Below are 17,362 nucleotides of genomic sequence, written 5' to 3'. Positions count from 1 at the left end.
CGGTCGGTTTGGTTAACCCTGCTTGCGACAACCCCCCCTCTCTCTCCCTCTCTCTCTCCGGCCGCAGCTGTGGGCGTCGGCGTACCAGGCCGCCCCCCGCCGCACCCGGCCTCCGCGCGCCCCACTCCCCAACGCCGCCCTCGTCTCTCGAACCGCTGCAACATCAGGCGAGCGCGCGGGCCCGCGGGCCCCAGCAACGACGCCGCCACGGAGGCAGAGGCGTAGTTGGGAGCGACGGCGCTGGCGTGGGCGGAGAGAGGTGGCGCGGGTCGGAGTGGCGGTGCAGGCGGGGAGGCGGTGGACCGGTCCGGCTCTGGTGGCAGGAGCAAGCGTCGTGGGTGGGGACTGCGTTGCTGGGAGCGGCGGCGTTGGTGGGAGGCAGCCGGATTAGGGTGCGGCAAGCCGCATGTGGGGGCCCAGCGGCGCCGCCGGTGGGTGGGAGCGGCGGCGCTGGTTGGAGGCGGCCGGGGAGGGGTGCTGCATGCCGCGGGTGGGGCCGGCGTGGCGGTAGGGGAGCCAAGCGGATCCTATGCTCCCTAGGAGAGAGAAAAGTTAATTTTCTAGTGGGTCCCATCTTCAAATAGCCTAAATATCACCTCTGGGAGGGGATAGTTTTTTTAGATGGGTTATTTTCAAATAACCCTAAAATAACCTACCTGTTTGGCTGTTGGAGGGTTATTTGGGCTATTTGAGGGGTGTGATAAAAAAACCCTAACATCCAAACAGGGCCTTTAGCTAGATTTCGTTCAAAGTATATAAGCTCAAATTAAATGTGCTTTCTGCTTTGTACTTTAACTTAGGACATAGAGATTAATTAACACGGGTTGGTTACCTGCACAGTTTCGTGGGGCAATATAACAGTAGCACATCGTTTCCTGCATTTTCTCCTATCATTGCGATCCATTACTACCTAGTACCCTAGCTGCTTTTGCTTCCAGAGTTACAGTCACACCAGCGTTGAGTAATAGGGTTTGTTATCTTTGCCTGCCAAATGCAAATGCATCAAAGGCCCGATCACAACCCGTAAATCCGGTAGACGTAAAAAAAATGTCACATCGAATGTTTAGACACATGCATAGAGTACTAAATGAAGTTTATTTATAAATTTTTTTACATAAATGGGCTGTAAATCGCGAGACGAATCTAATGAGCATACTTAATCATAATTACAACAGTGATGCTATAGTAACCATCCACTAATTATGGATCAATCATGGATTAATTAGCATCATTAGATTCGTCTCGCGATTTACAATCCATCTGTGCAAAATAAAATTTATAAATAGACTTCATTTAGTACTTCAAATTAGTAAAATTCTATCGCAAAATTTTTTTGCGTTTCATCTAAGGCCTTGTTCATATCACAACCCGTAAACGCAAAAAAAAAACGTCACATCGAATGTTTCGACACGTGCATGGAGTACTAAATGAAGTCTATTTACAAAACTTTTTGCATGGATGAGCTGTAAATCGCGAGACGAATCTAATGAACCTACTTAATCCATGATTTGCAACAGTTGTGCTACAGTAACCATCCGCTAATTATGAATTAATCATGGATTAATTTGCATCATTAGATTCGTCTCGCGATTTACAACCCATCTATGTAAAAAGTTTTGTAAATAGACTTCATTTAGTACTTCAAAGTAGGAAGATTTCATTGCAAAATTTTTTTACAAAACATCTAAACACGGCATAAACTTCTTGGGAGATTCGAGTCATGTGCCTTTTGACAAGGAAAAGTGGCGGAATGCATGCGCTGCGCCGCAGCTAGGCTGACAACCCCTCAAACATTTCCTCGTCTCTTTTTATGAGGGATTTTTTAGTTCGTGAAATTTTTTGGATTCTACTATTGTAGCATTTTTGTTTTTATTTAGTGGTTAATATTCAATCACAAATTAATTAGGTTTAAGAGATTCATCTCATCATTTACAGTAAAACTGTATAATTTGTTATTTTTAAAAATTACATTTAATACTCCATACATGTGTCCGAACATACTCCATGAATCTGACCTCTCTCTGTCTCTCTCTCATCTTTCTCTTAGCAAATTCTTCACAATAAACAATCTTTTACCTCACCTGAAAACGGATTTCTTGTGCTGCTAACCACCCCCCGGCCGGCGCGCGGTCAGAGAGGGAGATCAGATGTGTCAGCAGCCTCCCTCCTCCGTCGTCCCTCGCCGGCTCGCCAGGTCGCCGTCGGCAGCCACCCGCCCCAGCGCGGGGCGGCGACAATTATTGGGAGCCCCGCCGCACCCGCACCCGCACGGCGCCAACCCCGCCGTCAAGGACGCGGAACCGAAAGGGCCTAGGCCTGTTTAGTTGTTTAGTTGTTTACATGTAAATGCAAAAAAGCCGTAAACTCATTAAAGTAAAATAATATCTTCCTAATTTGAAGTACTAAATGAAGTTTATTTACAAAACTTTTTGCATGGATGGGCTGTAAATCGCGAGACGATTCTAATGAGCCTACTTAATCCATGATTTGCAACAGTGATGGTACAGTAACCATCCGCAAATTATTGATTAAATATAAATTAATTAGCATCATTAGATTCGTCTCGCGATTTACAACCCATCTATGCAAAAAATTTTGCGAATAGACTTCATTTAATACTTCAAATGCCCTATTTACATCTTTACACATTTTTGCAAAATGAACTAAACACACCCTAAGCCGTTGAGCTCCGCTGCGAGCCTGCAGTACCGGGCCATGTTTGGTTGTGGCCTGAAAATGTTTTGATGAGAGAGAAACGATGTTTTGACCACTAATTAGGGGTATTGAATAAAATCTAATTACAAAATTACCTCCATAACTATGGTACTGTAGCAGTTGCTCTAGCAAATGAGGTCTTTGACCGCACGATTAGAGGATGATTAAGCGCGGTTACTGTAGCATCACTGTAGCCAATCATGATGAAACTTGGCTCATTAGATTTGTCTCGAAAAGTTACACTCATCCCTGAAAAAGTTTTGCAAATAAACTTCATTTAGTACTTCATGCGGACGTTCGTCTTTTTGTGCAAACTTGATGGGACATCTAACCAAACTTCATTTATTACTTCATGTGAAATTTATTGGGCAGCAGGAGACCTGGGCATTGTACCCACGATTCAAAAGGACACTTGCATGGAAATGGGGTTCAGAATTTCTCGGTCGATGGTCGGGCTACAGTAGTGCGTGCGCTACCGAATATCAGGAGTATATTTTGGACAAATTTGTTTTTTTATCTAGAACTTGGAGTACTTTTGAATTGGGTGACGGTACAACTTTCCACCAGTACATCTATGTTTTAACACGAGAAATTTTGTTTTTTTATATCTTTTGGTTTCCGTAGATTCAGAATAGTATCCAATGTTAGCGTGTATCAGCAGATGAAAACACAAAACGGACGTGTGCTAGTTCTCTGCACGAACCTACACTTTGTTACTTGTTAGTGTCTTGTAGATGGAGACATAGCATCACTATTCGACAATACATGTAGTGGAAGAAAACATGATGCACCTCCTGATCTTGCTCAATATGCGCCTAAATTGTTGAGTGGGGACAGAAGTATTGCGCACGAGTAGCGACACTTGTTCTTGCTGGCAAATCTACAACAGCTCAAACCCTTGCATGCCTCTATAATGCATGCAGAAAAAAAATGACTCTATAAAAACATCTCCAAGAACTTCTTCAAATTACACTAGTTAAATTCCATTTAGATGACCATTTAACTAACTATTTAGACATCCAAATGGTGGAAAATCCAACAGCTTCTCCATCCATCCCCTTCTCCCGCTGAACCGCCAAGAGCCACCATGCCCGCCGGCCGAGCCCCTGTACGCCGTTTGGACGCACAGCGACGCGAACTGGACGTGGACCGCGAACGCTGGCCGTGCAGGCGTGCGGGCAGCCGGCGGCGGAGCGTGCGCGCCAGCTGGGGGCGGCAGTCATGCGGACAGTCGGTGGCAGAGTGGGCCCGCGGGCTGGGGGTGGCCACCGCGTGGGCAGCCGGCGGCGGAGCGGGCGTGCCGCGCGCAGACTGGGGGCGGCCGCGCGGGCAACCGGCGGTGGGCGGGCGCGCCGGCAGCCGGCGGCAGAGCCGGCGCACCGCACGCGGACTCGGGGCAGCCGCGCGGATAGCCGGCGGCGGAGCGTGCGCGCGGACAAGGGGCGGCCGCGCCGACAGCCGGCGGCGGAGCGTGCACGTGAATTGGCGACGCCGGAACTTGTCGTCGTGGAGGTCGAGGGCCTCGACGCAGCAGTCAACGGGGTCCATGCCTGCCATCTTCTTGCTGTTGGCCTGCTGCCGGCGTCGCCGCAGAGGAAGAAGATTGGTCGAGCTTGACCTCGATTCAGCTTGGCCGGAGCTCGGTTGGGTTGTACTCAAGCTCGAGATTGGCCTCACCGGAGCTCGATTCGCTTGTCCTTCAGCTCGATTCGGTTGTGTACCCGCGCCGCCACGTACATCATGGCGAACATCCTCCACGGAGGAGGGGCCGCAGCCGGGGAGCAGCCTGACCTACCACACGGACGTGGCGCCGCCGGCGCCCCAGGGGATGCCGTAGCGGCGGCGCGAGGGCGGAAGGGAGCGAGGGCGGCAGGGCGCGAAGTCAACGGTGCGCGCGCGATGGCCGGAGGGGCGCAGGATTCGGGGAGATGGCGAGCGCTCAGGTACGGCAAAGATGCCTAACGAGAAGGGTGGAATTAGACCTGGGCATCCTCCGCGCTGGGTCGGGTTCGGGTCGGGCAAAAAAAGCCTGGTGTTTTTTCTAGCGGCCCGTGCCCGACCCGACCCGGTGGCCGGGCCGTAAAATTGAGCCCGCACCCGACCCGACAGCCAGTCGGGTCGGGTCGGTTTCGGGTCGGTTTCGGGTCGGGTCGGGCCGGGCCTATGTAAAATGTCGGGTTCCTTCTGGTTTTTCGGGTTTCGGGTCAAAATTTTTAGCCCGTGCCTGGCCCGTCAGTCATACCGGGTCAAAAGTTTTGACCCGAGCCCGCCCATCAAACTCTTCGGGTCGGGTCGGGCTATTTTCGGGCGGGTTGGGTCGGGTCGGGCAACCCATGCCCAAGTCTAGATGGAATACCGATTGAGATGGAGAAGCGAGGAGGATAGAAAGGCCTGTTTGGAATCGCGCTTCTCGCGTTCGCGATGGCGTTTGAGCGGGATAAACAGAATAATCCTGCCGAACGTTCTGCGACGGACGCGCGACTGGGAGTCGCCCGTGTTGTGCAGTTGGAAGAAATGAACTGGGGACCCGCGATTCCAAAAAGCGAGCTTGGAGCCGCATTCGCGATGTGTTTTCGTGCGACTGTGAGCCGCAGAAACAAATAGGGCCAAAGGTGGTTGGATGCGTGTTTTATGAATATTTCTTCTTTTTTTACAGATTTAGATTCATTTTGCTAGTCTGTTGGAGTTGCTTTTACCCATTGTCATGGACTCTGTTAAGTGCCAACCGTTACTCCGCACCTACATCCACCTACTTTCATGAGATGACTTGGAAATTTCGAAACGAAACACGCAAAGCCAGTGGCACGCCTGACGTATGACAGAATAAGTGCTGTCTGTGACACCACATGCTTAGCATCTTAGGAATGCTCAAATGATCTCTAAAGATTGACTACAAAGTGGCATTTCGTTTTGTTTTATTTCATCAAAAACCGCCACCTTGTGCATTTATTTCCCATACAGATCATGGATCACCCATCATTGGCCTTGTTTGGTTCACGCACACTATTTCTTAGCGCACGCAAATCGAGAAAAAAATCTTCCATGCATGAAGTCCAGAATCAAGTCTATTTGCAATTTTTTTTAGAGATAGGTGTAACTTTTTGCGGCGAATCTAATGACAGTAATTAATCGACGTTTGGCTACAGTGATGCTACAGTAACCATCCTCTAATTACGCAGTTAACGGCATCATTAGATTATTTAGAGTTCCTAGCGTAAGAGTTCTGGAGTTAGTTTTGTAAACTGACTTAGTTTGACACTCGTAATTAATAGTTAAAATTAGCTACGATTCCTAGTGGTAGGGAACCAAACAGGGCCATTGCTCACTAGGCATGACACTAACGACAATATTATGCTAATCTTTACCGTTATCTGTGCATGCAGGCCGCCTGTTTGCTCGCTAGGGAAGCACTCACCCAACTGCTTTCCGTAATGGCCCCCCTACAATCCTTTGCTCGAAAATCTGCAAACTCAAATCCTTTCATGCCTCTACAATGCATGCAGAAATAACACATCCATGGCTGTGTTTAGTTAAAAAATCAAAATTCCAAAAAAAATTCCGACACCGGAGACTTAAATCTATACGAAATAAAAAACGTATTGCGACTGCTGTCTGTAAATGGCGAGACGAATCTAATGAACTTAATCAGGCTGTAATTAGATACTAAATTGCTATAGTAAATAACCTCTAATGATGGATTAATTAGGCTTATTAGATTCGTCTCGTGAAAAAGCACTCAGCTGTCAAAAAATATTTATAAATAGATTTTATTTAATACTATAAAATAGTAAAATTCCTTTTGATGTGATAGAGATTTTTGAAAAAAATTCTGGAGCCAAACAAGACCTAAACACGGCCCATATTTCCGCAGTCTTTTCCGCGTGATGTGCAGATCTGTCAGACATCGTGCATGAAGCAATATTTGGCTGGTATAATAAACTTTACGAATCAAATAAAATGCACGTACAACCGTACAACAATCTAAGGCTGCGTTTAGTTTGTGAAAAAATTTACATAGTAACTATCACATCAAATTTTCGAGTATTCAATGCGGTTGAAAAAAATAACTAATTATATAGTTTAATTGATTACCACGAGATGAGTCTTTTAAGCCTAATTAATTTATAATTAGATATTAATTATCAAATACCAACGAAATGTGCTACAGTACCCAAATCCAAGTTTTTCCACCAACTAAACACCCCCTAATCAGCTTGGGAACGCTCAGAGGAACTCTAAACATTCACTGCAAAGTGGCATCCCGTGTTTTCGTTGGTGAAGACCGGCTCTCCGTGCACTTTCAATCCACAAGGACCACGACTCTCGTATCATTGACCGGAGGACTGGATCGCCGATCACTGCCCGCTGTCCGTAGGCACGGCACGGCACCACGTCACCGGCGTGCGGCGTAGGCGCGCCGGAGTTTTGCCGCCGCGCGCACCGAACAGCGCCAGGGCAAGGAAAGGGCAAGTGGGCAAAATAACACTATCCGTTGCGCACGGCACGGCACGGCACTAAACGCCGTACGGCCGCGGCGTCGCCCACGACCACAGTGGGGGTGGGGGGAGGCGACCTGTTCGCTGACAAGTGCGCGGAGGCAGCGCAGCGCAGTGCCGCAGACGGCAGATCTGACGCCGGGCCGGGGCCCCTAAAGCCTGCCGCCGCCGCCTGTCTCCCGCTACCCTCTGCCCCTGGCCTGCGCGCCTGCCCGCCCGCCCGAGCACAGCGAAGCAGCTTCTGCCGCGCCGCAGCGCGCCCAGCGCGTGAGGAGAGAGAGACTCAGAGAGGTGGCTGGGCAGCTAGCGGCAGTGTGCGCCACACCACAGTTGCCAGTGGGTGCGGGAGCTGGAGCTGGAGAGAACCGGCAAAAAAAACACCGAGGCAAGCAAAGGTGTGGCACGAGTACGGGCGATTTAGGCAGGCGTGGCAGAGGGGGGAGGCGCGTGGGGATAAGATCGCTCGCGGCGCTCGAGCAGCAGCAGCAGCCGGGCCGACGCGGCCGGCGCGCACGACACGAGCACGCCGGAGGGGACAGACCAGCCAGCCACAGCCTTGCCGGCAGCCGAAACGCACCCCGGCAGGCGCCAGCCCACGCGCCGCGCCAGGAGGAGGAGGTGCCCTCCCTCCTCCATAAAGAGAGACGCCGCCGCATTCCGCTCGCGCCGAGCACGCGCGGGGCGGGCAAGCGTATGAGCAGCGGCGCTCGCGGCGGGCCGGGTTCATGGAGGCCGTGGGCGACGGAGCTGCAGCGGGGGCGGGGGACGAGGCGCCGCCCGGCCGGTCGCAGCAGGGCGCCAAGCGCGGCCGCGGCGGCGGCGTGAGGGGCGGCGAGGCGGAGGCGGCGTGGGGCCTGCCGCCGGCGCTGCCGCCGCCGCAGGGCCCGGGGGCGGGCTCGCGGATCTACCGCGTGCGGGCCAGCGGGGGCAAGGACCGGCACAGCAAGGTGTACACGGCCAAGGGCATCCGCGACCGCCGCGTGCGCCTGTCGGTGCCCACCGCCATCCAGTTCTACGACCTGCAGGACCGCCTGGGCTTCGACCAGCCCAGCAAGGCCATCGAATGGCTCATCAACGCCGCCTCCGACGCCATCGACAAGCTCCCGGCGCTCGACACCGCCGCCTTCGCGGCCCTCCCCGGGCCCGCTGAGGCGGATGCCGCCAAGGTGAAGCAGCAGCTGGGGAGCAGCTCCGGGGGTAGCAGCCCGTCGGAGACGAGCAAAGGTTCCGAGCTCTCCCTCTCGCGCTCCGACAGCCGCGGGGGCGCCGCCGCTGCGCGGGACAGGGAGGTCACCGTGGCCAGCACCTCGGCGCAGGCCGCGTCCTTCACTGAGCTGCTCACCGGGGTGGCGTCTTCCGGCGCCATTAGTGCCGCCGAGCACAAGCAGTCCTGGCAGCAGCAGCAGCCCAGCGCCTCCGCGGCGGCGGCCGCCGACTGCGTCGGCATTGCGCGCCCGGGGAAAGGTGCGCACGGGCTGTCGACGCACGCATTCTCGGGCCCCATCAAGTTCGGCAATGCGCCTCCGTTCGGCATGGTCCCGGCGCAGCCCTTCAACTTCACCTCTCACGTCGAGATGCCTCACTTCTCGCTCGGCCAGGACGCTTTGGTGGCGTCCTCGCCTCCCGCCGCCGGCGACTACAGCCTCAATTTCTCCATGTCCTCGGGTTTCTTGGGTACCAATAGGGGGACCCTTCAGTCCAATTCCCAGTCTAACTTTTCAGGCCATCACCACCAGCAGCTCCAGAGGCTGGACGGCCCGTTCTTGTTCGGTCACGCGGCGGCGGCGCACCCCGCATCTGAGAACCAGCTGGCCGCATCCGCGGCGTTGCAGCTGTGGGATGGGTTCCGGCACTCCGGCATGAAGGAGAAGAGCAAGAACTGATTGCACATTGTCTAACGGTAAGATGATAATCTCTCAAAATGCCGAAGCTTTTTTGTCTCTGTCTCCCGTGATGTGTTCATATCGTTATTTTGGCATGATCACGTTCTTCGTAGCGCTCGAGGTAGTCTCGTGCCCATAAATCCCAAAAAAACACTAGCTGTTCTGTTGCAGTTGACGGGTGTCAGAACTTCAGTGCGTCCACACCACATTTTTACCTCGGCTTTGCATGATCTCGGCTAACAGGTGTCATTTGCTCCTCATTGGAGAGGATTGTGCATGATCACATGGCTTCTGATTGGCATGCATTGCATTTTATTGTATTAAATTGTTGTGAGCTGTAACTACGTCGTGCTGATGGAAAGGGATCGAACACTACCTTTGCATGTAGAAGGAAGCTGAATATGCAGTACAATTTTGATTGAGGCTGTGTTTAGTTCCCATGAAAAAGCGCTATAGCGCTGGAAAAACACTGTAGCATAATGTAGCACTTTTCGTTTGTTTGTGGTAAATATTGTCGTACCATGACCTAACTAGGCTCAAAAGATTCGTCTCGCAACGTACATCAAAACTATGCAATTAGTTTTTTTATTTATCTATATTTAGTACTCCATGCATGGGTCATTTGCTATATTTAATGTTTCGATGTGATGGAAAGTTTGGAAAATTTGTGGGAAGTGAACACAGCCTGAAGGAAGTTTCTGTTCATATCAGTTTTTTTTTCTTTGCCCCAATAAATGAAGTCTTGCGATATAATAATCTAGCAGTGATACAGTCACCTGATTGGAACCATAGCAGTTCGATCGACGTAACAAGAGGTTCAGTCTTTTGGATGGCTATTGGTGTAGGTGGTCTGGGGTGTTAGGGGTTTGTGATCGAACATGCATTTGTTTCTACTTGCAGTGGTATTGTAATACAGAATCTCAGTTCCAAAGGATGTCACCGTTGATGCAAAATTTTGAGTGCGTAGATAAACTTTGGCTGTAGACACCAAGGATTTTGAAAACAAAAACAGTCAGAATAAGCCCTAATCTTAGAATTAGAAATCATAAGCTGTTTCAGTTTCATGTGACACTTGGTTATCTGTTCATGCTAGCCATGCTTGGCTGCCTAGTTGGCGAAGTGCATATTAGGAATTTGATTGAAAATGTAGACTCAAGATTAGAACTACTGCAAACCAAAGCTCCATCATACTTGCTGTATGATCTCAAGTAGTTTGTAAATTTGAGGTCAAGAATATAGGGCTTGTGTACATGACTAGGGCCCTCGTATTGTTGACACTGAATTGTACTTTTGTATGGCCATTGACCAGTTAGTACTTCTGCTACTTGTGCCCCAACACAAGGAAAATTGTACTTGGTACTTGTTCCCGGCAAATCATGACTAGAGTCTTGGTACCAACAAAATGCTAGTGTACGCTAGAGAGAAGTTTTCTTGAATATTATTGTAGTTTGGTGACTTTAGTGATATCATTTTCAAGACATTAACTACTCTTTCATTTCCTGTAGACCACCTATTTCATGTCTTCATTGTCCATGCAAGCCAATGTTCATCTCTCTCTATATGTTGTGTAGTGTTGAAATCTGTTAAATTGTGCTATTATTAGGTAATGGTCGCCAAGGATCGTCCCTTTTTTTGACTGATATCGGATATGCCACCATTTATGGTGCTCTGCTCGTACTGAGCTATCTGGAGTTCCAAACTTCTAAAGTGAGCTAGACACGTCCAGCCTATTGATTGAATGTAGCTTTCCATCAGATGCTTCCTGATTGGAGACCTGGACTGCATAATGCAATCTTGAACGTTCTTTGCTACAGTATTTGTTATGCTTCCTAACCACGTAAAGTTCCTATTTTGTTTGTTATCTAGTTTAGTCATATGCAACCTTAATTTTCTTGTCTGTTAGGAGTGGATGTATGCTGGAATAGCATGGCATTAATACATTTTTGGGACTGATACTCTGGATGTTCATTAGTGGGTAGAAAAATATTTTTGAGCTGAATTACTAGGTAGCAAAATCATCTAAAGAAACAAGATGCAAGTGCTACAATACTTTTAAGTTGATGATATTTCATTAATAGGTACGTTCTCTTGAACAGTACCCTAAATGCCAGACAGCATAAACAACCATATAGTGTCAGATATCCATGTCCATCATCTTGTCCGTATGCTAGGGATACATTTCTCTGTATTTGCAGTAGAGATTGGTCATTAACATATACTGTGTCAGATTCTTGATCTTCGTTTGTCAACCTGCAGAAACTGAAGACATCCAGTTGTTGGGACCTATTCCAGCAAGAATTCATCCTTTGCAGGTGCTATGGCCATCATCAACTCTCAACCCTGCTGCCATTGATCAAACAATGCTGGGCTCCGTTTTTCTTTCTTTCTCTCTCCAGATGCTGCTGTACAAATTTTGTGGGAGATGAGAGTTTTTGAACAAGAGTTGTAACTGTGTGTGCCCCGTGGTCGCGGTTCTAGTCCTATCCGCGTGTAACTTTTGCGTGAATTGATGCCCCCCTGAATTGAGTTCATTGGACAAGCATTATTCTCACGGTTTTTCTTGGTTTAGTTTGAGAGATAATCCTGCAGATTCTGTGGTACTGATTACTGAATGCTGTTTTGTGTGGAAAGTACAGATCTGGAAGCAAGTAGTACAGATTTTGCTGTAACTACCAACATGGTGTAGACTATGACTATGGCCCAGTTTAGTTCAAGCGCAAAAAAATTTTGGGTTGGAATCTTACTAATTTGAAGTATTAAATAAAGTCTATTTACAAAAACTTTTTACACAGTAGGCTCATTAGATTTGTCTCGCGATTTACAGCCCATTTATATAAAAAAATTTGTAAATAGACTTCATTTAGTACTCCATACATGTGTTAAAACATTCGATGTGACGGTTTTTTGTGTTTATGGGGGGAACTAAGGGCCTGTTTGGCTCCAGGACTTTTTTCAAAAATCCCTATCACATCAAAAGGAATCTTACTATTTTATATTATTAAATAAAATCTGTTTATAAATGTTTTTTGACAGCCGAGTGCTTTTTCGCGAGACGAATCTAATGAGCCTAATTAATTCATAATTTGCTACAGTGATGCTACAGTAACCATTCGCTAATCATAGATTAAGATACATCATTAGATTCGTCTCTCAGTTTAGCCCCAGGGTTCTGCAGTTAGTTTTATAATTAATATTTATTTAATACTTCTAAATACTAAAAAGTCCCTGGGATTTTTTTGAAGTCCCTGTTTCTAAACATCCCCTGTATGAAATTAGAAACTGTACTCTTGCCATCATTGTTAGTACTACATCAGGAACTTTTTTTTTTTTAGTTAAAGTACTACATCAGGAACTAGTGAAGCCTTCGTCCTGATGTTGAGTATTTAGGTGTGGGAAACTGGAAAGATCAATGTATCTGCATAGCGTGTTCATCCACACTAACGAATGCACGCCACTTTATTCAACTTATTGATGTGACGAAACTTACCAAACGAGCAAACACAATTGTGTGTGCCAAAAAAAAAAAAGAGAGGCGAATCACCAATTCACCATCCAGTCAGAGCACGGCCCATCTCATTTTCGCCCGAGCACCCACTGCCTGTACTCCTGGACGAGCTCGTACACCTTCTCCGGCGGGTACACGTTGGCGGCGACGCTCTCACGGCGCAAGCACCGCGCCGCCCACGCCGCCAGCCCCGGGCACTCCTCGGCCACGCCCACGCTGAGCCCGCCGTGGCGCTCGTATGTGAGGAACCACGCCGCGAACGGCGCCGTCGCGACGTCCACGTACCCGAACGCCTCCCCGCTGAACAACTCCTTCCCCCCGAGCTCGGCCTCCAGCGCGCGCAGCACGGCCCCCATCCCCTCCCGCGCCTCCGGCTCCGCCGCCTCCTCGTCGCGCCGCAGCCACAGGCGCTTCCCGCAGAGGTGGAGCCGGTCCGCGTACTCCGCCCAGAACCGCGCCCGGGCGCGCGCGTAGGGGTCGGCCGGGAGGAGCGGCGGCGTCCCCGGGAAGGCCTCGTCGAGGTACTGGAGGACGGCGAGGGACTCGCAGACGGGCCGCCCCGCGTGGAGGAGCACGGGGACCTTGCCGTGCACGGGGTTGGAGCGGCGCAGGAGGTCGCCCTTGGCGGCGAGGTCCTGCTCGGCGCGCTCGTAGGCCAGGCCCTTCTCCGCCAGCGCGATGCGCACGCGCTGCGCGAACGGGCTGCCGAACACGTCCAGCAGCACCAGGCCGCTGCCGTCGCTCTCGCCACCGGCCATGTGTTACGATTACGAGCGCCGCTGCCGCTGGTGCGCCGGCGAGGTCGAGGCCGGGGGTAGGGATGCAAGCGGGGCGGGCTCAGCCGCCAACCCGCTGGGCAAACCCGCACCGCATACCCGCATACGCCGCATAGCAGCCCGCGATAGTGAAACGGGCTTGCGCGGCCAGCCCGCGAGAGCCAGCGGCACCGCAAAGCCCGCAAAAACAAACCAGAGAAGGCTTTCCACCGCTTGCCTGCGCCGCCTCCACAAGATTCACTTGCGCCGCCTCGTCCTACTTCCTGGCTATGGTCGGAACGGCATCGCGGCCCCTCCTCCTCCTCTTTGCCGCCGACGCGCCCCCCTCCTCTCCTTCCTTGCAGGCGCCGCCCCGCCCCGCCCCGCTTGCATCCCAGGGGACAGGGGAAGGGGAGAGAGGGCGTCCAAGCTGAGATCGAGAAGAGAGTGCGCCCATGGCATCGCCGTCTTGCGCGCCGCCGCCCGCTTGTGTGCTGGTGCCACCAACCGCCGGTGAATCAACTGTTATCGGCGCTCCGTTCTCACCTCTTCTTCCCTCTCGCTGTCATCCTATCCCCCAACCCCCTCCACAAGAACAAAGAGGAGTCAGTGCAAGTGGTTGCGGCGATGGTGTGCGCCAAGTATAAGATCTCCCTTCCTCCTCCCGGTCTAGATGATTCTCATGCTGAATTTTCAATTCCTCTTATTTTTCTGTTCATCCATAAAAGGATTTTGTTTAATTTGGGATGAAGGTTGGAAAAAGCTAGGGAAGGACGGCTGGAACAAAGGCACCAGCACAAATTACTACAAGGCACTGAGTATTACCTTTATGAAATAAATGTGTTTTCTATAATGAGGAGAAAACTGCACCATTTATTTGTGTGGTAGCAGCGCAAATTTTGTGCCATATCTCTGAAGTGGTTAACATAAACTGGTTCTTTTATTTCAAAAAGAAAAAACTGTCGCTCTGACATCACATCCATTGGCTAGTGATTTTGTTATATACTATGGCTAGTAATCTTTCTTGTCTGATATATACTAGCAAATGAGTAAACATGTCAATCTTTTAGCACCAAAATGTGATTTTGTTACTAGCATCAATACTACTATAGTCTGTCTCCACTATGCACTTTTCTGATCATGCACATTGTTCTTACAGTAGTCATCTAACCGTCAGCTTGGTGTTCTGATACTGTCATTTTGAGGATCTTTTTTGTATTAAAAACAGTCTCTTGTTTGTAGGAAGGATGAAATAATATGCTGCTTGTTTATCAGTTGAGCAAGTGCAAAGAGTTTGAGTACAGAATTGTTGGCTACAAGGTGCATCAAGGAGATCTTTCCTTTGCATTTCTGATTGGGACAACAACCACCCTGTCAATGATGCCTCCTGTCTCTCACATCGGCAAGTCTGATGAGGAGAAGAAGTGCAAGCGTGGGGTTTCGATTTTATAATGAAGTTTGATAGTTTTTTATGTTTGAGTCAGTGTCCTAGAATCTGGGTCATTTTCTGTGTCCATCAGTACTATACTACTATGGCACCTCTTTATGACAGAATTCATAATCTGTTTGTATCTTAACACTGCTTCGATCATGAATGGTGTTTTCAGCTCTGTTTTTACAGTTATCTTAACTATCAGTCGAGTGTGTTGACAGTGCCATTTTTTTTCTAATTTGTGTCAGTTACATCAGTTTATGCTAGTTTTATGCTGTCAAGTAAACGTGAATGCTTCTAAGATGTTTGATCTGAATTAGATGACAAAAAATTTCAGGTGTCAACTTCATCTGAAACACCCAATTTCCACCCATGTCAATTTTCGTGTGTTTTGTTGATGGGAAACAACCAGTGTCAGATGGCCCTCAAACACGAATGTCAGGTAGACAGCCTCTTTGCATTTGAGCTAGTTAACTCTGTCTAGCGCATGCGAAGTGACTATACTCATGCGGCGATAGAAGCAGCGCAGTGGCCCCGCAAATGTTCTATGCGCAAGCAGGCTGCCGCAAACTCTCGCAAAAATTATGCGGCGGCATGCGGGCAGCCGCAACCCGCCCCACTTGCAACCCTAGCCGGGGGTATGGCTCCTTTTTGCTGCGGCCTGTGGGGACTCGGACTCGCTCGGGAGCCGGTTGGGAGAACGGAGAGGGCGAGGGAGGTCGCCGGCCGGCTGGTGGCGGGAAGGAAAATGACACGACGCTGCTGTAACACCAAGAAATCCACGGAAATCCTTTATTCTTTATTCAAAACAACCGAGCGTTGTTTAGCTTTTCTCCCTTGCTGGAGTGCAGGATGGCCACACGGGCCAGCCGGTGCACCTGCACGCCAGATCGGGACACAATGACACTTGACACCAACAACACCCAACCGACAGTACTGGCAGGTAGGAAAACAAGTATAGTATCCCATCGCCACACACACACAGACCCCAACCGAGCCACGCCGCACCACAACAACTAACGTTTACTCGATACCGAACCTCTTCTTCATGCCGGCGACGAACTCGTAGACCTTCTCCGGCGGCGGGAGGTTCTTGGCGACGCTCTCCCTCTCCCCGCAGCGCTTCGCCCACGCCACCAGCCTGGGGCACTCCTTCTCCACGCTGAACTCCCCGTGGCGCTCGTAGGTGAGGAACCACGCCGTGAACGGCGCGAGCGCGACGTCGGCGAAGCCGAACGCCTCGCCGCCGAAGAACTTGCCGTCGCCGAGCGCGCCGTCCAGCGTCCGGAGGATCTCGAGCATCTCCGCGCGGGCCTGCTGCTGGGGCTCGCCCTTGAGCTTCAACAGCCGGGTCCCGCAGTCGTAGAGCTTCTTGTCCACGTAGTCGGCCCAGAAGCGGGCCTGCGCGCGCGCGTAGGGGTCGGCGGGGAGCAGCCCCGGCTCGGCCGGGAACGCCTCGTCGATGTACTGGACGATGATGAGGGACTCGCAGACGGGGCGGCCGCCGTGGAGGAGCACGGGGATCTTCTTGTGCACCGGGTTGGAGCGCCGCAGGAGCTCGCTCTTGTTGCGCAGGTCCTGCTCCAGGTACTCGTAGGGGAGTCCCTTCTCGGCCAGCGCGATGCGGCAGCGCTGCCCGAACGGGCTCACCCAGAAGTCCAGCAGCTGCAGGCCCTTCTTCTCCCCCGCCATCTCTGCTTCTTGATTGGCCCCTGTCTACCTCTCTTCCTGACGATGCGTGAGCTTGTGTGCGCAGTGATCAATGGCGGAAGCTGTGGTGTGGGGGCGAGGAGAGCTCAAGCTCCGCTTTATAGGAGACGGATCGGGAGGGGAGGAGGTTCCAGAAGCTACAGCCTTGTGTGTGGCGATGAACCGAGCACGAACGTACGGGAGGGTTTGGTCGGTGGGCCGGTGTCATTGCTGGCGTCACAGAGTTCGCCACAGTGGGTTATCCACGCGATGGTGGTGGCGTGGTGCGCCTTGCAACACCGGACTGGCCACAGAAGATCGGCGTCGATGTGATACGTGATGACATCATGTGTCGTCTGAGGCCCCGTTTAGATCCTCATAAAACCCCACAAAAACCAAATTTTCCATCACATTTCCATCACATTGAAACATTAAATGTAGCAAATGACCCATGTATGAAGTACTAAATGTAGGTAAATAAAAAAACTAATTGCATAGTTTTGATGTACGTTGCGAGACGAACCTTTTGAACCTAGTTAGGTCATGGTAGGACAATATCTACCACAAAAAGTGGTACAGTGTGATGCAGTGTTTTTTCCCAGCACTACAGTGTTTTTCAGGGGAACTAAACACAGCCTGAGTGTGTGTCGCCGTGCGTACCAGGCCACCGGAGACCGGAGTACCGGAGCGGAGATTGTTGGACCCTGCGTCACAGAGTTCGCCAGTGGGTTATCCACGCGATGGTGGTGGCGTGGTGCGCCTTGCAACACCGGACTGGCCACAGAAGATCGGCGTCGATGTGATACCTGATGACATCATGTGTCGTCTGAGGCCCCGTTTAGATCCTCAAAAACCCCCAAAAAATCAAATTTTCCATTACATCGAAA

At 50.7% G+C, this 17,362-nt stretch overlaps 3 protein-coding genes across 4 annotated transcripts; 1 reads left to right on the top strand and 2 right to left on the bottom strand.

Annotated features, from left to right (window-relative positions):
- Positions 1 to 7,379: 7,379 nt before the first annotated feature.
- Positions 7,380 to 11,755, top strand: LOC120691407 (transcription factor PCF6-like). Its single transcript, XM_039974461.1, has 2 exons — positions 7,380 to 9,111; positions 11,351 to 11,755. Exon 1 carries the CDS (start codon positions 7,937 to 7,939, stop codon positions 9,092 to 9,094), a length of 1,158 nt encoding a protein of 385 aa, XP_039830395.1. The 5' UTR covers positions 7,380 to 7,936; the 3' UTR covers positions 9,095 to 9,111; positions 11,351 to 11,755.
- A 751-nt stretch (positions 11,756 to 12,506) lies between these two features.
- LOC120693096 (probable glutathione S-transferase GSTU1) lies at positions 12,507 to 13,479 on the bottom strand. Its single transcript, XM_039976499.1, has one exon. The coding sequence runs from the start codon at positions 13,355 to 13,357 to the stop codon at positions 12,668 to 12,670; it is 690 nt and encodes a 229-aa protein (XP_039832433.1). The 5' UTR covers positions 13,358 to 13,479; the 3' UTR covers positions 12,507 to 12,667.
- Positions 13,480 to 15,555: 2,076 nt separating this feature from the next.
- On the bottom strand, positions 15,556 to 16,652 carry LOC120687893 (probable glutathione S-transferase GSTU1). 2 transcript variants are annotated; one of them, XM_039969980.1, is made up of 2 exons: positions 16,392 to 16,637; positions 15,556 to 16,349 (listed from the first exon to the last, which is right to left on the bottom strand). In XM_039969980.1, the coding sequence occupies exons 1-2, from the start codon at positions 16,476 to 16,478 to the stop codon at positions 15,810 to 15,812; spliced, it is 627 nt and encodes a 208-aa protein (XP_039825914.1). In that variant the 5' UTR covers positions 16,479 to 16,637; the 3' UTR covers positions 15,556 to 15,809. The 2 variants fall into 2 exon arrangements, with proteins under 2 accessions (XP_039825914.1, XP_039825913.1); XM_039969979.1 differs by having other exon boundaries at positions 15,556 to 16,652.
- Between the last annotated feature and the right edge of the window lie 710 nt (positions 16,653 to 17,362).

Source organism: Panicum virgatum, chromosome 9N, assembly GCF_016808335.1.
Source record: "Panicum virgatum strain AP13 chromosome 9N, P.virgatum_v5, whole genome shotgun sequence".
Lineage (NCBI taxonomy): Eukaryota > Viridiplantae > Streptophyta > Magnoliopsida > Poales > Poaceae > Panicum > Panicum virgatum.
The sequence above is the reverse complement of the archived record's forward strand: the minus strand, read 5'-3'. Positions and strand labels throughout refer to the sequence as shown.

Coding starts and splice junctions, on each gene's coding strand:
- LOC120691407 (XM_039974461.1), top strand. CDS start 7,937: ATGGAGGCCGTGGGCGACGGAGCTGCAGCGGGGGCGGGGGACGAGGCG.
- LOC120693096 (XM_039976499.1), bottom strand. CDS start 13,357: ATGGCCGGTGGCGAGAGCGACGGCAGCGGCCTGGTGCTGCTGGACGTG.
- LOC120687893 (XM_039969979.1), bottom strand. CDS start 16,478: ATGGCGGGGGAGAAGAAGGGCCTGCAGCTGCTGGACTTCTGGGTGAGC.